Source organism: Mustela putorius, unplaced genomic scaffold (genome assembly GCF_011764305.1).
Source record: "Mustela putorius furo isolate JIRA1106 unplaced genomic scaffold, ASM1176430v1.1 tig00003913_pilon_pilon_pilon, whole genome shotgun sequence".
Classification (NCBI taxonomy): Eukaryota; Metazoa; Chordata; class Mammalia; order Carnivora; family Mustelidae; genus Mustela; species Mustela putorius.
This window is the reverse complement of record NW_025422060.1, coordinates 8,859,532-8,881,338: the sequence shown is the minus strand read 5'-3', so window position 1 is coordinate 8,881,338 and position 21,807 is coordinate 8,859,532. Positions and strand designations below refer to the sequence as shown.

The following is a 21,807-nucleotide window of genomic DNA, read 5'->3' as shown; positions in this document are numbered from 1 at the left end:
AGAAGAAAATCGGTTTGTGGGGAAGTGGAAATCATGCTATTGTTGAAAAACCTAAAAGCTGTCCCTGAGACAATTTATGTTGTTATATGAACTTTTACACACACTTTGGCTTTGGCCATGGTACAGCTGAACACAATTAGCAAATTTAATCATTGGAAACTGTTTTCTATTGTTAAAGCAAAATGACCTTCCCCTCCCCCCACTGAAATAAAAGCTTTTTGCCTTCAACAGTCACTAGTGGTTATTAAAAAATGGAAAGGTCTTTGAATTTCAACAAGTATATTTGAACTTTATAAATTCTACAATTCATATTAGGGAGTCAAGCTGAACTATTTGAAAATGCTAATATATATGAATAAGGCATCAAGCATGACGCACGAGTTAATCTTCAGCACTTGGAATTGAAATCACATAACAAGATAATTCATGAATATGATAATAATTGCTCTCTGGCACAAAATCTGAAAGCACGTTATGCATTCTAAGCAAATTTTACATTTTAAGTAAACTTCCCGAGTATCATCTTCAAACTTTAGAATTAGCATCCGGCACAAGTCCTTATACAGACAGAATCTGGGATTTTTGACAATTTGGCAATAATGGTTTAACAGTTGACTTTCTTCCCCCACTAAGGAGAAAAGTTTTACCCAACAATAACGCAAACAAGTTTATGTGACGCAAAGAGGACTGTAAGAAAATAAACTATTAACCCTTTCACCCTGTTTGTGTCAAGAAGTATCATTAAATGTTACTGAAAATAATTTATCATTAAAGCCAGATTTTTACTATTCATACCTTCTTTTTAGCCCAGTAGATATCAGATCTATCTGGAAAATGACAAAATGAGATTTACTGCTAAACAGTCTAAATTTGTCCTTCTTCACCAAACTCCCAAAGCCAAATGAAACAGCATTATTCCAATGCCAAGGGAATTAAAGCACAACGTTTCATCCTGTCTTGCGTCGTATACGAAACTTACAAGGTTTCTCTTCTATTCTGTGAAGAGGTCTTAAGTGTAAGTACTTAAAAAAATTGGACTTGTGTCCTATCGTATTGTATCCAGTTTGCTACAATTCTTCTCCTGCTCTCAAAAACTGACAGTTTGGGAACTGCAGAACGTTAACCTCCAGAGCAACTTCTTTCCCTCGCAGTTGCTTACCTGAATATATTTCCGCTGTGTTTCATCATTTAAAACATGCGCAACATGCTTAGAAAAAATCTTTTCTCTGCCAGTTCTGGCATGGATACCAACCATGGTGACACCTATGGGCCAAGGGGCATTTCCAATGGCCATCTGAAGATAAGCATCATTAGCCTAAAAAGAAAAGTTTAAGACATCAGGAAAACAAAAATACTGGGTTGGTCCCAATTTGTGAAGTATTTCACAGCCCCTTACAACACAAATTTCATCCATCTCTTCAGCATGTTGCAAGTATTATCATTTCCATTATTCAAACAAAAGAAATTAAAATATGAGGTGTCAGGACTGCCCTGCCCAGGACCACAAACGTCCATGGAAAACCAGAAACCAAAGCTAATCCTGTGAGTAAAAAGACAAACATTCCTTTGCAGCCTTTGTGCCCCTGCAATTAATACATTTCAGATCGGGAATTCCCAGGTAGGTACTTTGATGCAACTCTAGTTTCGGTCTCCTCTAGACCCAGTCTTCTCTACAGGTGGTCACATGGAGAAGATGGAGGCTGACTGGTTTTTCAGAATCCAACCTGCAACTATATCCACTGTCTGCCTCTGAAAGCTGAGGCTGGGGGACGGGGGGAGGGTGGGGACGGCTGTGTGAGCTGGGACACAGGGTCCACAGCAGATGTGTAAACAGAGATTAAATACTAGCCCTTGAGCTGAATAGTTACTGGATGAGATCGTTTCACTTTGGCCCTTCTGCACCTCCCACCTGCCAAGAGCCTTAAAATAAAAGCTACAAAATGTAAAGACAGAAATCAATGAAGACAAACAGCTCTTTTTCTAAACCAAGTCTGGCTACCTAGGAGGAAAAAATAAAAATAAAACAGAAATCAAGTAAATTCTGAAAGACCCCTAGGGTTTTAGAGAAGCTCAAATAACCAGGTTTTGAAGAGATTTTATTTTTAAAAACCAAATACACGATTGATATGCAGAGCTGATTTTAAAAATCAGGTACCACAAATAGGCTAACTAGAAGACCATCTTCTGCCCTGAAGGCAAATTTGAATTTGCGCTATTCAGTTTTACAAAGCTTAATTTTAAAGAGCATGTTACACACTTATCAGATTCTGACTTGTGTCCATTTTCACACTGGTTATTAACTGATAAAATTTCCAATATTTAGTCTCCCAAAATTTCTAAAGAAAGCTGTCCCAATAGGTTATTAAAGTTTCTTGGTTCTTCTGCAGTTTACACAAAATAAACTTTCACCTGCTTCTCGAATATAAAAATAGAAAAAGCAAGGAGAGGGAAGGCATGCTTGCTAGTAGGCAAGTGATCTGACTTCTTTCTGCAGCGATGGTGACCTTATCCATCCCTTCCAAGGCAACTGTCCTTATTAAGTACCATGCAACTAACAGAAACTATCCAGGAATAAAATTTATAAGCATAAAACAAAAACATTTCCTTTGATAAAACAAACTGGCTCTCAGAGGGAGTAAAAACACTACGTTCACCTCATCAGCACAAGGTTCTAGCCGGGAGGCATGCCAGGCAACCCTCTGTTTACTACAGATACTCCGAGTACAGGAGTAAGCCCTGGCATTCCCCACTTTTCTGCCAGAGCCCCACCTACGGCTCTGGAACGGACAGGGGAACCATTGCGCTAAAACTCCCTCCTCCATTGCGCTAAAACTCCCTCCTCCTCACTCTTGTGGCACTACCACTAGACGCCTCCCTCTTCAGACTCTGCTGATGGGCCAGATGCAGGGGCACATTTCCAATCCCCACTACTGGTACAGCAGGCCATTCTCCTTCCATTCCCTGCAGCAAGTGACAGCTTCCCACTCCCCTTCCTGAACTCCGCTCCAGGAGTGCTGGGCTGCGGGGAGCTCTTTCCCCCTGCCGCTGCCTACAAAGACACTGGGGCAGGAGGAAAAGTCTTCCCTAACAAGGGGCCTGCTATTGTTGCTGCTTTGAAATGGGTGGGATGAATTCTAGCAGCCTTACTTGGAATATTTTCTCATACAAGTATAAAGGGTGGTAAAATTCCATTGTATCATTAGTACAATAGTTCAGCTATATTACGGATTAAGTGGGCTTTTATAGCTGGCCTGGGAAACTACATAACATTGTTTCTATGGAAAAATTTGTTCTAAGCCATAATCTTGGACAATCTTTGAAATTCAATCCCATTCATGAAATAAACATTGCCTATATCTAGTTCATACTCTGAAGAATCTTTACACCTATCGTAAAAATGACTAAAAAACCAATGTGGTCAGGAAAGTTTATTATCGATGCCTAGTAATAAAGCTGACAATGAATTAGAAAATAAAGGTTTTGTTTTGTTTTTTACTACTAATTCATTTCACATTTATTCTTAAAGCTCCTATGTAAAATACTTCCACATCAAATGAACGTATTATGCATACACAACCTAGATAAGCTCATAACCATGATATTGATGCACAGCATGGTAATGTACCTTTACATATTCTCTCTGCAACATGAATTTAATAATATCTGTTATGGATTCTTTAATATCAGCAGGAAGATTCTGGAAAAGAAAAGAAAAGTATAACTATTTATGGAAGCTACTGTGTATAATTACAGACTGCCATTTATACTAACTTTAGATAGTCTTTAAAAAATCAGTTATGTGAAAGCGTTTTTCGAGGAACCTTACCCTTTTCCGTAGCTTTCTGAAAAGGGGTCTGAGATAGGACTCGGTTTGTTTTTGAGTAGCACTGTTCAGTTTGCCCTGCACACTGCGCTTCACATAATCTTCTCGGGCATTCAATTCTTTAGCCCAAACACCAAGAAGAAACTGTTGAAAGAATGGGTAAATTTAGACTATGATGCCCCCCAGTGGTTCAAAAGGCTTAAAGTTCTCTAACACACTCAACAATGTATTATCATCTTTAAAGTAAATTTTTTTCTAATAGCATCAATATTTAACTGATGAACTATTTGTGCTTATTTTGTCATGTATGACATGAGTGTTTGTAGTGCTTAACAAGTCACTAACTTCCCTATTCTATATTTACATACATATATATTCATTCCTAATGCAAACAATTTCCTGCTAACAACTATCAAATTTCAAATTTCATAGCTAACTTTGACAGAAATAAACTTTTACTCCTATTTCTACTAAAATTCAACCCACCTAGATTCATTTGCCATAATACCTACTGTGCTGTGATACTTAATCTTCCAAGTATGTTGCTGTGCTCTAGGCACACCCCATGGACGCTGCGGGACCGGTTCCACACTACCGGATTAATAAAGCAAGTATCACAGCAAAGTGACTCAAATGAATTTTTTAGTTTCCTAATGTATATAAAAGTTATGTTTACACTGTAATGGAGTCTATTAAGTGTATGACAGCACTATGTCTTAAAGAAATGTATATACCCTAACTAAAGAATACTTCATTGCTGGGGCACCTGGGTGGCTTGGTTGGTTAAGCATCTGACTCTTGATTTCAGCTCAGGTCTATTCTCAGGGTCATGAGACTGAGATTGGGCCCCTGCATCAGACTCTGCACTGGGCATGGAGCCTCCCTGAGATTCTCTCTCTTCCTCTCCCCTTCCCACCTTAAAAAAACACTTTATTGCTAAAACATGCTAATCATCATCTAAGCTTTCATGTCCTAATCACTGATCACAATTAACCATGACAAATACAGTAACAATGAAAAAGCCTGAAATACCGCAAGAATCACCAAAATGTGACACAGAGATACAAAGTGAACCAATGCTACTGGAAAAACAGTGCCAGTACACTTGTTCCACACATGGCTGCCACAAACCATCCATTTATAGAAAACCAAAAAAAACCAAACAACAACAACAAAATCACCAAATAAAACAGCATTATCAGCAAAGCACAATAAAACCAAGCACTATAATAGTGGGGTACACCTCTATTTGGACTTTCTGCTTTCGGGAGTAGGGACGATTTAAATACTCCCACTAAAGCACGTCACTACAGGAGAAAGAAGGAAAACAAAGAACAGAAATAAAGAAACTATAAGCCCTCCTCCTGGCCCTGGAAAACCACCCTGGGGCCCCCTGGGTTCAAACACATCAAGAGCAGCATTCCTAGAGGCACAAACACAGGGAAGGTGGCGGAGGACATATCCCTCTAGTGGCATTACCTATGGGTAACCCTATAAGGAGAGGCTGTCACTCAGAGAGGAGAATTCTGGTTCACATTAGTTCCCAGGCTTATCTAATTCCATACCATATCTTCAATAGACTGAGAATCTTGATGACTAATATGTTGTACTTAAACTGTTAATATAAATAAAAGCACTTCCTGCATTTTAATCTCTTGGCTTGAACACAAATGGTTTGTGAATAAATGCTAAAATGAATCTGGCATTTGCACACACTCTACCTAAACCAGTAAAGCAAGAAATGCTGAGGAGAAAGATGGATTGAACTCATCACAGCAGGGATACGCAGCTATCTGTGGAACTGAGAAAACGAACAGTCTCTGAAAGGTTGCTGATGGGTTTCCCTTTTTCCACCGCCAAGGTCTTCCCACCTCCTTCCTCTCCCTACTGTCATCACTACTCATAAAAGCTTCTGGAATACTCCCCTCACCGCACTCTCTCCTGGAATATTTTTTAAAAATTTTAAAATCCCCCAACTTCTTGTTCATTCCACTGCTGTGACTCTTTTCTGTGTGTTTACATTGACAAGTCAGTTTTAAAGTGCTGCAGTGAAGTAAATATATGTCTCCTTTGATTAACCTCCAAATGCCAGTGCACAGCAATAACATAAACTGTGTACATGCAAAACATGTTTATTGAGGGATTTCCTTTCCAGTCCTTAACCCTTAAATCATCCAAAAATTAAACAACAGTTTTTAACCAATCCAAATGTCCTTTCCTAGGCCTAAAAGTACATACCTTAAGGAACTTGGTAATGATGTCCATGTCCTTATGATCATCGCCTTTTCCTAAAGACTCTCCCAATGCCTGCAGAAAAACAATGCTTCTGTTCATTAGTGAAGACTAACAGTTGAAAAGTCATTCTCAACACCAGTCTGAACATGGACATTTATGATATATATAATTTCTATTTTTAAAAAGCCCAAAGGAACTTCTAGGTAAGTTAAAAAAGAAGAAAACACCAATCTGTCATTGAAATTTAGACAGGAAGGTATCTTTTATCAATCAAAAGACAAAAAAGGCGGGGAGGGGCTTAGGGAACTAATGGATAAATTTCTTTTTAAGGGAATAGAAATGTTCTAGAATTAGGTCATGATGATGGCGGCAACAACCTGTGAATATACTAAAAACCAGTGAACTGTACATTTTAAATGGTTAAGTTGTAAAGTGAGTATCTCAATAAAGCTATTTAAGAAAAAAGCCAGAAATGGTTGCTTACACTATTTCTGTCAAATTTAGGATCTACAGGGAGGTGCTGGGGGGGGGGGGCACAATTAAAACAACTATGATCTCACAAAGCACGCAGCCAGGAATGAAAAGAAACAGAAAAACAACAGTTTCTGTTTATTAAGCAGTAGAAGCTTTCAACTAAGCCATAATTTCTGCTCGAGCGAGATATTCAGATAGTATAACATGGATTTTTAATTAGGATTACATTTATCATTCCACATTCAACATATTGGCAAAAATTAAAAAGCAAGATACTGCCAAGTGTTGGTAGTGCTGTGGGAATAAAAGGCACGCACACACTTTTGATGGGGGTGCAGACTCGTACAGCCATTCTAGAGAGCACCATGACAGTACTTGGACAAGTTACACACAGATAAATCCAGCCATCCTGCTTCTGAGTCCACAGGAGTTACGTACAAGACTATTCATCACAAAGCTGTTTGCAGTAATAGGGAGCTGGGAGAAATCCAGCTCTCATTACAAGGGAACAAAAAGTAAAAGGCAGTGAATGCCATCAAGTAGGAAATGCTATGCAGCAGTTAAAATCAAAGGTTCAGATATACATAAAGCATCAAAGAAGGATCTTAACTATAGTTCCAAATGGAAAAAAAAGAAACATTTAAAAGAAAATTTTCACAGTATAGTATCATTTATGTATATTAAAAACATAAGCATACAAAATACTACTGGCTTTACAAAGACCCCCAACAAATAAGGGGATGCACATCAAATATGTCAGAATGATTATTTCTGAAGGCAGGAAGTAGGGTAATGTGAGTGGAGAATGAGGAAAGAGGGAGTGAATAAATAAAAGCAAGAAATTTGTTATAAAAAGGGCCTTTGTAATGACCGCAGCCCATAGTAGCATGCTCTGAATTGAACAACACGATCAAATCAAGCGTCATCTACCCCAGGAAATGAAGGATGTGATAGGGAAATGAGATCAGGTGGGTGTAAAGATCACCTCTAACTCTTCAATTGTGGTGTTTTCTTCATGAACTTTCAAATCATTCTGTGTGTCTTCCTCTCCAGGTTCCTGACCACCCACAAGCTCATTGAGGTACTGCTGGTCGATCTTATCCAAAGCTGCTTTCAAATCATTCCTCAATCCCTGAGAAAGGTGAAAAATTACACATACTACGGAATTTCACTCATGTTTCCCTTTTGATTTTTCACTACTAGTAAGTTCAGTTCATTTTTTTCCTCCACAGGAGTTAAGAGCGTAGTAAAACCAGAGACTTGAGAAAGATTTCAATTTATTATGCAGCTATCATTGCCCAAAGTTAAATATAATGAACATATTTAAATTTAAAAGAATGTATGCACAAAACCACTCTGATCAGAAAAATAAAACATAAGTGATGAGAATATTCATAGATGCTGAACAAGTGACCAGGTCTCCACTCAAGCCCTCAACCATTTTCCCAGTTTACTTAAAATGTCTAACCTCACTGCAACAACTCTGAATTGCCTTAACATTCAGCAAAGTCAGCTGCATGAAGATAGCGTCTTATCTATATCCTAGGCTTTCACCAGGTTTCTAATAAACCAGAAAATTCCACATTCTATTCACATCCAGTTTGTGACCATTCGATAAAAACAGAAGAAGCCTTAAATCTGGACCCATCCCTTACACCACATACAAAAACTAACTCAAAATGGATCAAAGAGGTACATTTAAGAGCTCAATCTATAAAACTCCCAGAGGACAATACATGGGGAAAGCTTCATGATATTGGATTTGGCAATCTTTTCTTGGATATAAGACCAAAGGCAAAGGCAAACACACACACACACACACACAAAACCCAGAAGAACAAAATAGGTACATGCTGGACTTCATCAAAATTAAAAACTTTTCTGCAAAGATACTATCAACAGAGTGAAAAGATAACCAGTGGAATGGGAGAAGTATTTGCAAGTCACTAATCTGATAATGACTGATATCCAGAATATACAAAGAACTGCTCCAAAATAACAACAAAAAAAACACTAAAAATTGCAAAAGTCCTGAATAGAAGACCACACATAAAACGCCAATAAGCAAATGAAAAGATGTCTAACATCACTTGTCATTAGGGGAATGCAAATTAAAACCACAATAAAGGGATGCCTGGGTGGCTCAGTCATTTAAGCATCTGCTTTGATAGGCGCCCCCCTACCCTGCCCCACATTGGGCTCTTCTCCCAGGGAGTCTGCTTCTTCCTCTCCCTCTGCCCCTTCCCACTGCTCATGCTCTCTCTCTCTCAAATAAATAAAAATCTTAAAAGACACACACACACACATTAAGATACCACTTCAAATCCATCAGGATGGCTATGATCAAAAATAACAGGAAGTAGTAAGTGCTGGCTAGGATGTGGAGAAATGGAACTCTTCATTGCTGGAAATGTAAAATGGTACAGCTGCTGGGAAAGTGTATGGCAATCACCTCAAAAATTTACATGCACCCACACCAAGACATATTCTAATTAAAATATCACAAGGTAAAGACAAGGAGAGAATATTAAAAGCAGCAAAAGAAAAACCATCTGTTGTGTACCTATCAGCAGATTTTTCAGCAGAAATTCTGCAGGACAAAAGGGGCAAGGGGTAGAGCATAATATATTCAAAGTGTTACAAGAAAAAACTTCCAACCAAGAATACTCTACCTCACAAAGTCATCATCCAGAATTGGAGGAGAGAATCTCCCAGACACGCAAAACTAAATGAGTTCATCGCCACTAAACCAGCCTTACAACAATGTTAAGGGGCCTTCTTTAAGCTGTAAAGGGGGCTAATTAGTAACAACATATGAAAGTATAAATCTCACTGGAATAGGTAAATATATAGTAAAGATAGTAGATTAATCACTTATAAAGACGAAAATAGTAAAAAAAAAAAAAACTATAATCGTTAAGTTAAAGGATACACAAGAAAAACATATAAAATGTGACTAAGACGTGGCCGGGAGGCGTAAATATGGAGAGCTTTAGAACGCATTCACGCTTACGTTTTCATCTTCAAATAGTCTGTTTCAACTATAAAATAAGTCACTGGGATGTAATGCACAGCATGGTGACCACAGTTAATACTGCACTGCATACTTAAAAATTGGTAGGAATAGATCTTTTTTTTTAAGACTTTTTATTTATTTATTTGACAGACAGAGATCACAAGTAGGCAGAGAGTCAGGCAGGGAGGAGAGGGGTGGGAAACAGACTCTCTGCTGAGCAGAGCGCCAGATGTGGGGCTCGATCCCAGGACCCTGGGATCATGACCTGAGCCAAAGGCAGAGGCTTAACCCACTGAGCCACCCAGGTAGCCCGATAAGAGTAGATCTTAAAGGTCCTTACCACAAGCAAAAAAAATTTGCAACTATGTATGGTGACAGATATTAACTACACTTATTGTGGGGATCATTTCACAAAACACACTAATATCAAATCACTAAGCTATACATCTAAAACTAATATATGTAATATATCAATTATACCTCAATTTTTAAAAAATTTACAAATAAGCTCTTTGGTACCTGGGAAAGGCTTTAGAAGATTAAAATATGGCAGGTTGTAATAAATTAATATTAATAACCAGAAAAATTTTCAAGGAACAAAACATGACTAGTAGAAAAATTATATCACATAGTAATTTAATAGTTTGCATTAGTATTTTAATACTATCTCTTTTTTAAAAACATTTTATTTACTTATTTGACAGAGAGAGATCACAAGTAGGCAGAAGCAGGCAGAGAGAGGAGGAAGCAGGCTCCCGGGCCAAGCAGAGAGCCCAATGTGGGGCTCAATCCCAGGACCCTGAGATCATGACCTGAGCCAAGGCAGAGGCTTTACCCACTGAGCCATCCAGGCACCCCTTAATACTATCTTTTGATAAAGAAAGGAATTCAGGATATAGAAAAGAAATAAATGTTGGTAAAAATTAAGCATTATAAAAACCACTAATTCTAAGAAATTCAACAGGTCTGAAAATTTTTCAAAAAATTGCTGTGAACATTAGAGCAGGTAAATGTTTTTATTCATTTATGCTTAAAAGAAAGAAGCTAAACAGAATGACTGTAGAATCAACCAAGTCTGCATCTCAGGTATACAAAAAAGAAGTGAAAGCAGGGACTCAAACAGGTATTTGTAAAACTCTGTTGAAAGCAGGATTATTCACAATAGCTAAAAGGTAGCAACAACTCAAATGTCCATCAAAGCTGAATGGATAAACAAAATGGGATCCATATGAACAAGAGCGTATTAATTCAGCCTTAAAAAGGAAGGAAATTCTGACCTACACTATCACATAGATGAACCTCTATGGTATTATGCAGTTGGAAGGCCAGTTCAAGGGATCCTTTGATGACCTTGGCCACAGTCCACATCGGACTGCAATCACATGGGAGACTCCAAGCAAAAAAAACTGTCCAGTGCACCCCCAATCAAACCACAGAACCCTAAGTGATAAAATAAATTATCTTAAGTTACTAAGTTTCAGGGCGGTTCGTTACAGGCACAGAGGACTGAAAAAGATTTTACAGTAAATTGTTTGAAGCTCCTCGGTTTTGGAGCGGCATGTTACACAGCACAGATCACACACCTGTCTCTAAGTAACTGGTAGAGCAAACAGGTAAGTTATTAAGGCCACAGAAGATCTGAACAACACTATTATAACTGACATTTACCCAACGTATAAAAGACTTTTTTTTTTAGGAGCCTATGGAATATTCACCAAGACAGACCATCTGCTGAGCTATAAGACCAGATCAAAGCCCTAAGAGCTATAACTATTAAGCTTTTAGAGAAAATAAAGAGAATCTCTTTAAAACCTTGGGATAAGCAAATATTTCTTCAGAAAAACACCAAAAGCGATAACCATAAAAAAGTGGAGTTCATCAAAATTTAAATTTGCCCAGCAAAAGACACAATGAAAAGAACAGGTAAGCCAAAGACAAGCAGAAAATAGTAACAAACCATGTATCTGTATATCTAAGGGCTTGTATTCAGAATATACAAAGAACTCCTACAATTCAAAAATAAAAGGGCAAACAACCAACTAAAACATGAACAAAAGGTTTTAACATGCACTGCCCAGAGAAATGTATGGGCAGTAAGTCTAAGGAAAGATGTTCATTACAGTTAGTTAACAGGAGGCTATGAACAGAACCGCAAGGAAATACTACTACACATACAAGAGAACGGTTACAATTTAAAAGACTTAAAATAACAAATACTGATGACATTTGCAAACACCTGGCATTTCTTAAAAACTAAAGCAAACATTTACTCATTATTCAGCAATTCTTCTTCAGGTATTTACTAAGAGACAGAACATATTTACCAAAGAGAAGTAACACAGGTCCTAAGCAGACCTGTTTAAAAATGTTCATAGCAATGTTATTCATAACAGCCCAAAGGTGGCAACAAATGGTGGGTTATTCAGGCAACTATCACCACCAATGAAAAGGAACAAACTACCGATTTCTGCAGAAACAGTCTTTTTAAAAATATGCTCAGCAGAAGAAGCCAGACATACTTTCATGACTCCATCTATATGAAATGCAGAACAAGCAAAATTAATCTACAGTGATAGAATTTTAAAAGGTGTTGGCTCAGGCACTGAGAAGAAGGAATAGGACTGGCTAAGGGGCACTGGACACAAAAATGTGTGGTGAAAACCTTCTCTATCTTCCTAAGGGTGGTGGTTACATGCCTGGAGTGGATTTGTCAAAATGCACTGAGCTGTATGCTTAAGATAGGTGCTTTTTAAAAGAATTAAAGAAAACTCACATTCAGCAGCAATAATCTGGCAACTTTACTTTTTCATCTTTGGCTAAAATAATGCAGTAACTCAAACTCCATACTATTCTTGTTTATGTGGTACAGTGAGCTTTCTCAAGTTTTGTTCTGACTTCTTACCTTGTTAACTTCTGGTGTGAGGATCTCTATTTTTCTTAAACGTTGAAAAGCATCATAATCAGTTTCTCCAAATAGTCTGATTGGTTCTCCTCTTTCTCTCAATCTTCTGATAACCTGTAAGAAGTAGTAACAATAATAGTAATTCCAGTGTTTGGAGTAATAGTAATTCCTCCCTTAAGTGATAAAATACTTATTTTGAAATGTAGAGAGAAAAAGTCAGTTGTGTTTGTTTTTTCTTTAATTTTCCATGAATGGATACAAAGAGCTACTGTCACACTTTAAAAAACCCTACCATATTTAAGGTCCTTTGGCTGACTGTTTCAGCAAAGGCTCCATCTGTATAACAGAATACCTAAGAAAAGCATTAAGATGGAAGGGAATGGTAACTTTTAATTACTTTTATTTATACACTCCAGAATCAGCTGATAACTCACAGACCATGGCCAAGACTACATGAAAACCAAACACTTACCTCCCAGAAGAGAAGTGAGTAATGATCAGGGGAGGGCACAGGGCAGGCTTTTGAGGGACTGAGAATATGGTGTCTTGACTTGGGTGATGGTCAATGGTGTCTGTTTGAGAATCTTCCATTATATTGCACATGCATGTTTTGTGTGTTATTTGTATATATGTTCCATTTCATAAGAAAAAATTGTAACTGAGAAAAATAAAGGTTGATCCAAAATGTTTTTTAAGTACCAAGAATTTTATCTGGAAACATAAATAGTAGCACAGAAACCACTAGTCGAGCTCCCACTGAATTAACCAAAGCTCGGTATTCAAAAGCAGCTTAAGAGGCCATCTGGTGCTACCTCCCATCAACGCAGAAATGACCTCAAATGCACCTCTACGAGGTCTGCAACTGACCCATGACAGGGACCACATCTCTTATGCAATAGGCCATCTGTTTGGGACAGATAGCTTTTACTTCTCACACTCAACTAAAATCTCTCTGCCTCAAAATTCTGCCTATTTATCTCATTTCTACTCCATGAAACTACAGAAGATATAAAATTTTTTCAAAATTATAGCTGCTGTCAATCGTTTTTTTTTTTTTTTTTTTTAAGGTCTCCAATATTCTTCTCTTCAGGCTCGGTATTCCAAAATCCTTCACCTGACTCCCATGACAGCGTTTAGGGTCAGCCATCCTTTCTTTCCTCCCTTTCCTTCCCTTCCAAGTTCATTTTTGTTTGGTTCCCTCCCTCCCTGTAGAGTATGTAATCTTCGTGTCACAGGAGTATACTGAAATTTTTGTGGTTTTTGGCTTTTTCAGAAAAGTAACAGTTGATATTGACAGTTGATTGATTTTTTTTTTTTTTTTCCAGAAAAAAACAGTAGATTTTTTTTTTCCAGAAAAGTAACAGCTGATATTGACCCAAGTACAGACGAGCACTGCAGTTAAGAGTACAAACTGGGGCAACATGTCTACAGACCCCTGTAGTGATATGTACCCCGAGTAACAGAAACGCACAGTCTTTAGTCAACAGACTCCAGAAATCATGCTTTTCACAAATTTTCCGAAGGGAACAATGTTAGCATGCATGTAATGACATCTGTATAAAAATGTTCATCTCAGTAGGATTTATAATAGGGAAATCCTGAAACAATCTAACTGACCATTACTGTTTGATTTTTAAAATAATAATAGGCTTTTAAAATATTATGGGAAACTATATAGTCATAAAAAATTATACAGATCTGTGTTTTGACCTAGAGTGAGGTATTGTTACAAAATGTGTATTTAAAATAATTTAGACAAATAATCTATGTATAATTATTTTAAAAATATATATCGGAGCAATGTGGTTTAATTTTTAAAGTTTAGAAAAATATATTCTTTTAAAACTTTAAGAGTATGAAGAAAAGCAGAGATTGGCTCAGTGGATTAAGCATCTGTCTTTGGTTCGGGTCATGATCTCAGGGCTCTGGGATAGAGCCCCCAAGTCCCTATCTCAGGAGGGCGTCTGCTTCTCCCCTCTCCCTTTATCTCTGTCCCTCTCCCATGTTCTTGTGCATGCAATCTCTCTCTCTTTAAAAAAAAGGGGGGGGGCGGGGTGGAGATTTAGAATCTCAAGAAGGAAACTGGCGAGCTGCACATTATTTTAGTTCAGCCAGACATGTTATATAGGCAATAATGACACAAGCTTACTAGAAAGAATGGAAGATAAATGGAAAAAAAAAAAATCTCCAGAGCAATCTCCATTCGCAATCAAACACTTATATATAAACTTACCTCTTGCCTAGAAAGAGTCATGGGTAACTTTTCCTCTGCCAGTTCAAGTTCTAGCACTGGATTTGAAGAAGTTAATGGTTTCTGGTCCTCCTCCTTTGGCTGTATCTGTATAAATAGCCAAAAGAATTAAATTCAGGTTTTTAAAGTATAATACAGCTAATATTTACCATTCTGTGCATTAGTTGGTAATGGAAATTAAACACGTTTCAAATATTCCAGGTTTTCTAAATGTTCCACCAAGGAAAAAGCTTCTAAATAAATGGACATGCTTTTGAAAACTCATAAAATGCCTCCATTTTAGGGACACAAGTAGCAAACATGCACACAGGAGACAGCATTCTTGCTACTGAAAAGTGACAGAAATATAATGGTTTCCAAAATCAAAAACTTTTAAAAGGGCTGTAATTTAGACTCCTTCCTCCCTAGACTCTTAAGAATTTTACTTTTTTCTTAAAAACAATCAATTGGCTTCTCTTCTTTGAGAAAATTATCTGACAGGGTTAAAACCCAGATCCTTGCTCTGGGTTTTAAATGAAGACCCCCAAAAAACTGCTTTCTAAGAAACCCATGATGCTTCATGCTCCTGTTTATTTCCTACCCTCCTTTTTGAAAGGCAGGATTCCAAGTGCACTGAAATCACTGCTGGACATGTAGAAACACTCCCAAAGCTACAGAGATCTGCCCCCAAACTGTGCTATGAAATAACAGCACCACAGCATCAACAACAGCTCTAGCACCTTCCCACTCATCCACAAAGAGTGGACATTCTTGTGTACAGGGACCTGCAGGGGGAAAAATCTCTACATGTGCTTTCTTGAGTCTGCTGCCCAGCTCACAGTTTAGGAAAATTAAGTTCAGCAATTTATAAAGCCCATCGCGTGTATGGTCTGTAAAAACATACTCAAACACGGTTTTCCATCTAATCATGAGACTAATCTAAAATGCCAAAAGAAGATTAAATAAATAAATAAATAAATAAATAAAAGGTCAACATTAAGGGGAAAAAAGCAATTAAGAAAGGCTATATGGTTAAAATTATATCATTTCTGATTCTGTAGTTAAGGGTTAAAGGTTATATTAACTGGTACAGACAGAAAACTGAAGAAAAAACTAAACTTCCAGATTTTTCACAAACCACATCAGCCTCAAGCCTCATAAATGGTAACTAGTTTTCATAAAGGAATAAAGGTAACACGTGCTGTATTTTCATTATTACCAAAGGAAATATTAAACATGTTTTAGAAAACCCTTTCTTTTTAAGCATAAAAACAGGTATTTCTCCCAAACTCTGAGGATGAAAAGCATTTTTAATTACAGAATGCCAGCTTATCACTTGTAGGAAAAAAAAAAAAAAATCGAAGACATGTTGTCAGCAGGACTCCATGTTGCAATCAGTAACTTTACAATAGTGATTTTGCTTCAGTGCTTCACTCTGAATCAACAAGTACCAACACATCTCTGAAGCAATCTAAACAATGCAAAACTGACCGTTTTAAATTATTTCCCTACCTTACCAAAAAGTGGAAAAGGTTCAAATTTAGGAATGGGGGAAAGCAACAAGTAAGCAGACTAAACCAATGATTCTAATTCCAGATCATTCCAGATCAAGTGTCAGTTAGACAACAATGGGTAAGCAAAAGAATTCTTCTTATTATCTATTTGATGGCTATTTACATGAATTATGTTTTAACTTCCTAAACTGGAAACAAATGAAACCAATATATTTATGGGAAATATAAAATACAAATGCAAACTTTCATATTTTAGAAATCTATCAGAAATGTAAAACTACATTAACACTTGCCCTCTGCCATACTACAAGACAAAATCAAATGCATATACATACCATTTACATTCCTCATGCTTCCATCTAGAAATGCTTTGCTAGATTAATTTCTAGAACTTTCCCCATCACATGCACAAGAATATTATATTATACACATTTCACGAGCAAAAAGTTGATGTCAAATTTATGATCTGGCAAAAATATTTCAACAGAACTGCTAAGTATTGTTTAAAAAATTATCACACTAGATATTTGTCTTCTTTTAAAATAATTTAAACAGAACTTCACCTCATAACATTTAACCCCTCCCAATAAAAACGCCAAAATATTATTCAACTAGGATAATAGTTGAATAGGGTAATAACAGGGGAACCTTAAGGATAATTTTAGTCATGCTTCAAAAATATAGTCTTCCAGACAACTCACTTGTTTCTAACAAATATTTCTATACATTTTCTATACAATAGACAAGCAGTATTTCAAATGTGGTACCTTATTACACAAAAGCATATAAATGTATGACTTACTATTTCAGACAGAGGTACTTAGGGCCAAAAGGAACCAACTATGCAAACAAAAAGGATGGCTTAAAATATTCAAGTGAAAGTGGGGAAAATACCCCTGGTAACACCTTGGTGGTTGAATAAATAAAATGTTTTGAAACTCTTTAAAATAGACTTTTATTGGGAGAGGTGAAGAAAGGCGTGGTGGTGGTGATGAAGATGAGGCAGTATCAGATCTAGGAATTGAAAGAGAAAAAAAAAATTCAAGCTTTGATCTCAAGCCACTTCATGCTGTCCACAAAAAGCCAAACCATTCCAAGCCAAAAAGTCATGCATGTATTTTCCTGAATTCAAGATTAAAAAAAAAAAAAAGAAAAGAAAAAAGCTCATACCTCTCCAGATGGCTTCTCATTTATAGGCTAATGTATAACATTGATAAAGTGAACAGAGATCAATAATTTTATCACTTTAACAACAGCTATAAAAATTTAAACTCAAATATACAATAACATAAAAGCAAGCAGTCATACCTTGTAGCCACATCTTTCAAAATATGCTTCCTCTTCTTTTTTTGCAAGTTCACTACGCTTGAAATACTTTCTATTTTCCTATTGAAGAAAGAAGTACATTAATAGGTCCCTGGGGAAAAAATTTCATGTTCTACCATCAACCTAAAAACATTTTTCAGTTTTTCAAGAATATGGTCAAGTTTGATTCTACAGAGATTATACTGATTTCTTGAACATGGCATCTGTCCTCTACCCCGCTCTAAATATGAAGTATTTTTCTTACAGCATCATTTTAACAGGCATATCCAATAGCAAAGAGAAGAAACCAACAATATTTTCCAATTGTCCACATTGTTTTGATGTGATTTCCCAATGTTTGGTTTCAAAGATAATTTCTACAAATGAATTCATTATGAACCACATTAAACCAGATGCTTTATTTTCTCCCAACAGAAACAACTAAACAAAATTTAGGGTTAACTATATCTGACATCTTAACTCCCATTACCCAGACAGTTCCAAGGGTATGTGTCCAAGTTCTTCTTGTCACTTGTAATCTTTTTGTATCAATTAATTATATTTATATTAATCAAGCCATAAAATTGCATTAATTCTTAATACAGACATAAAATGGTTTGAAAGTATTAACAAAATCATTAAAGCTATTTGTTTTATAGGATTCAATGTTATGAGACAAGCTCTAAATCTGTAGAAGAAAAAAATATTAGTTCTATACTACATACATTAGTCTCTTGTTAAACCGACAGTCCCTAATTTGGATGTTGTTACCATCGTCTACAGCTATCCATCTTGGATACTATTCCACTAATAATTTAGCTCAAATAATGCTACTGCCCTACTTTATTAGTAGTATCTGTAACAGTACTTCAGTAATATCTCCACACATGTATTTAGCACCTCAGTGTCCAAGCTCATTCACTCTGACAATAATCATGGATGATAAGATCATGACAACAGAAGTTGATGGTGAACAATCAACAGCTCAGGGCACCACACCTGAAGGCCTGGCATCAGGAAAACATTAAGTGTCTCCTATATTATACACAGAGGAGGTACACAGCACATCTACAAAGTATTCTTGCCAAAAAGCTCCATGTCAATCTAATCATACATTAAAGTCTTTTTAAATTTTTATTTAAATCCAATTTAGTTAACATACAGTGTGTTACTAGTTTCAGGGATAGAATTCGGTGATTTCTGAGTTGCATATAACACCCAGTGCTCATTATATCAAGAGCCCATCTCAATGCCCATCAATCCTTCCCCCCACTAACCTATCCTTTAGCAACCCTTGGTTTGTTCTCTATAAGCTAAGAGTCTCTTACGGTTTGCCTCCATTTTTATTTTTCCTTCCCGCCCTCTACGTTCATATGTTTTGTTTCTTAAATTCCACGTGAGTGAAATCGTATGGTATTTGTCTTTCTCAGACTTATTTCACTTAGCATAATACCCTAGTTCCATCCATGTCACTGCAAATGGCAAGATTTCATTCTTTCTGATGGCTGAGTAATATTCCATTGTGTGTGTGTACACATATACACACATCACATCTTTATCCATTCATCTGTTGACGGTAGGTCTCATCTCTAGTTTATTAGAAATGTAGGGAATAGGGAAATAAACTAAACGCCATCGAAGCAATAAAAAAACTGGGACACTTACCAAACTAGCCAGTTTCTCCAACAAATTAATGGCATAAAAAGGGGTTTGAAGAAATTGTTCTTGATTAAAAGAAACCAAGAGTCATAGTAAACAAATGCAATGAGTGGATTGACTGCATCGGACTTGAAGAAACCAACTGTAAAAAACATGTATGTACATATTTTAATTCAATTGCAGACACTGGAGTGAGAGGAGTATTTAATGATATTAAGGACCTAATTTTGGGGGGTATGATCACATCTTGTTTATAAAGAAACATGTTCTTATTTTCTAGAGCTACAAAGTGTCAAGACAAGGATAGAGAGAGGTTCATTATATAATTCTCTTTTTGCATATGTTTAAATTTCTCACAATAAACAACTTTGTTTTAGTCCATTAACTCAATGAACATTTACCGATTCATCTACCACACACTAAACACAGCTTTATAGGTATCAAGTTGAAGGTATTCCCTGGAATAAGGAACTGATGGCATCGTCCCAACATCAAAACTACCTGAGAAAGTTAGAAGCAAATAATATATATTTTTTTAAGATTTTATTTATTTATTTGACAGATGGAGCTCACAAGTAGGCAGAGAGGCAGGCAGAGAGAGAGGGGGAAGCAGGCTCCCTGCTGAGCAGAGAGCCGCATGCGGGGCTCGATCCCAGAACCCTGGGTTCATGACCTGGGCCGAAGGCAGAGGCTTAACCCACTGAGCCACCCAGGCGCCCCGGAGGCAAATAATATTAATCCTAGTTTAGACACGAAAGACCTGACAGTTAGGAAGAGCAGGGGACATTCTCACAACTTACTGAGTCTCATGAGTAACACGTACAACTAGAACTCTGGTCCTTAAATCCTTTGAACTGATCCAGTATTGCAAGCTACAGTTCTTCACTGCCAATATCTTATCCCAGCATCAGCCATTTCTTTTGACTACACAGCTGTTGTATTTTCATTTAAAGCTTCTTCTTTTTTTTTTTTTTTTAATTTGAGAGGGAGTGTGGGAGTTGGGGGCAGGGGAGAGATGCACAAGTCAGGGGAGGGGCAGAGGAAGAAGCAGACTCCCACAGAGCAAGACCCCAGGATCATGAACTGAGCCAAAAACAGACGCTTTACCAACTGAGCCACCCAGGCACCACGTCACATTTCATATAAATAAGCTGACAAACACACATTGGTATCCCTAAAAGGAGCAGCTATGTAGGAAGAAAGTAAAGGACTCTCCAGGCCAGAGTCTGTGGTCCAGTCTGCAGTAGCATCTTTTACTACCACACCCCAATTCCAATGGAATATACCTAAGAAAATCTTACCCAGAACATTGATACTCAAAATGTTGTTCATGGACCTCTGGGGGGTCCCTAAGACCTTTTCAGAAGTTGTACAAGGTCAGACATATTATCATAATAATACTAAGAGGTTATGTGCCTCCACCCCTTCCCTGCGATCATACTTGCACTGATGGTACAAAAGCAGGGGTGCTGAAACCCACTGGAACCTCAGCACAAATAAAAGTACTGATCTTTATTTATGCCTCAGAGTTCATTGTATTCTTCATCTTTTACTATTTAGTGTGATGAAATTAAACATATAAATCAGTTCTGCTACATAATAAAGTAGGATAGCTGTCTCCTGTTTGGCAGACGTTTTCTCAAAGCTGGACAAAGCAAGCCTGTTAAAGGACAACAATACTATTTCTTGCCTATGATAAAATTCCATCTTTCAAGCAAAAATCAGAATGGTGGCAAACTTTCAGCCATCACTATGAACTTGATGGCTTCCCAATATTTGAAAACTTTTCAGATGAATCAGTGGTTATATTAATGAATGCCATTTTTACATCATCTATTGAAACATATCACCATGTAGAAGATCTATGTAACTCAGCAAACTATGACAGTACAAAGGAAACAAGCTCCAAAATTATGCATAGGCAAAAGATTTATGAGCAGGCTAGATTAGAATAGATCTGGAGCATAATAGATCAATAGACTGTAATATATAAAAAGTTAACTGATGGGGCACCTGGCTGATTCAGCCAGTGGGAAATATGACTCTTGATCAAGGTGTGTCAAGTTTGACACCCAAACTGGGTACAGAGATTACTTAAAAATAAAATCTTTAAAAAAAAAAAGTTCATTGGTATCAGCCAAAATCCATACTCTCATCTTTAAAAATTTACCATTTGTAGTTTTAGTATAGTATCAAAGAAGAATATCCACAATTATCTGAAAAGGCAATTAAAATACTACCTTTTCCAACTACCCAGCTATGTGAAAATGAAGTTTCCTCATATACTTGAACAAAAACAACATACCACAACAGGCCAACAGGCTGAATGTAGAAACAGGAGACTCCAACTGTCTCCTAACATGACAGGGATTAAAAAGATTTGCAAAGTTGTAAAAAATGTCATTCTTCTTGCTAATATCTTTTGTTTTGGAAAATACAGTTTTCATAAGAGCACTATGTTAACACACATGGGTTTACTATAGTATAAAACAGAAGTCAACATGGAATGTAAGTATTTTTAAATTTCCCAGTTTTAATTTTTAATTCTTTATTATTATTATTTTTTTTTTTTTTTTGAGAGAGAGTGCATTCATGCATGAGAGTAAGGGGAGTGGGTAAGGGAAAAGAGAAAGAATCTCAAGCACATCC

General features: G+C 36.9%; 1 protein-coding gene across 6 annotated transcripts in view; it reads right to left on the bottom strand.

The window, feature by feature from the left end:
• Positions 1-21,807, bottom strand: part of PRPF18 (pre-mRNA processing factor 18) — a 104,930-nt gene that overhangs the window by 12,726 nt on the left and 70,397 nt on the right. For 2 of the 6 annotated variants that reach the window (XM_045069167.1, XM_004774875.3), the window contains exons 2-10: positions 17,503-17,580; positions 17,365-17,391; positions 14,684-14,788; positions 12,451-12,564; positions 7,518-7,664; positions 6,062-6,130; positions 3,827-3,967; positions 3,626-3,697; positions 1,160-1,315 (exon numbers count right to left, since the gene is read on the bottom strand). In XM_045069167.1, the coding sequence (XP_044925102.1) occupies positions 1,160-1,315; positions 3,626-3,697; positions 3,827-3,967; positions 6,062-6,130; positions 7,518-7,664; positions 12,451-12,564; positions 14,684-14,788; positions 17,365-17,391; positions 17,503-17,580 (909 nt within the window). Of the gene's footprint in view, positions 1-1,159; positions 1,316-3,625; positions 3,698-3,826; positions 3,968-6,061; positions 6,131-7,517; positions 7,665-12,450; positions 12,565-14,683; positions 14,789-16,996; positions 17,209-17,364; positions 17,392-17,502; positions 17,581-19,164; positions 19,301-21,807 lie in introns of all 6 variants that reach the window. The other 4 variants (XM_045069168.1, XM_004774876.3, XM_045069170.1 and 1 more) reach the window with 3 other exon arrangements.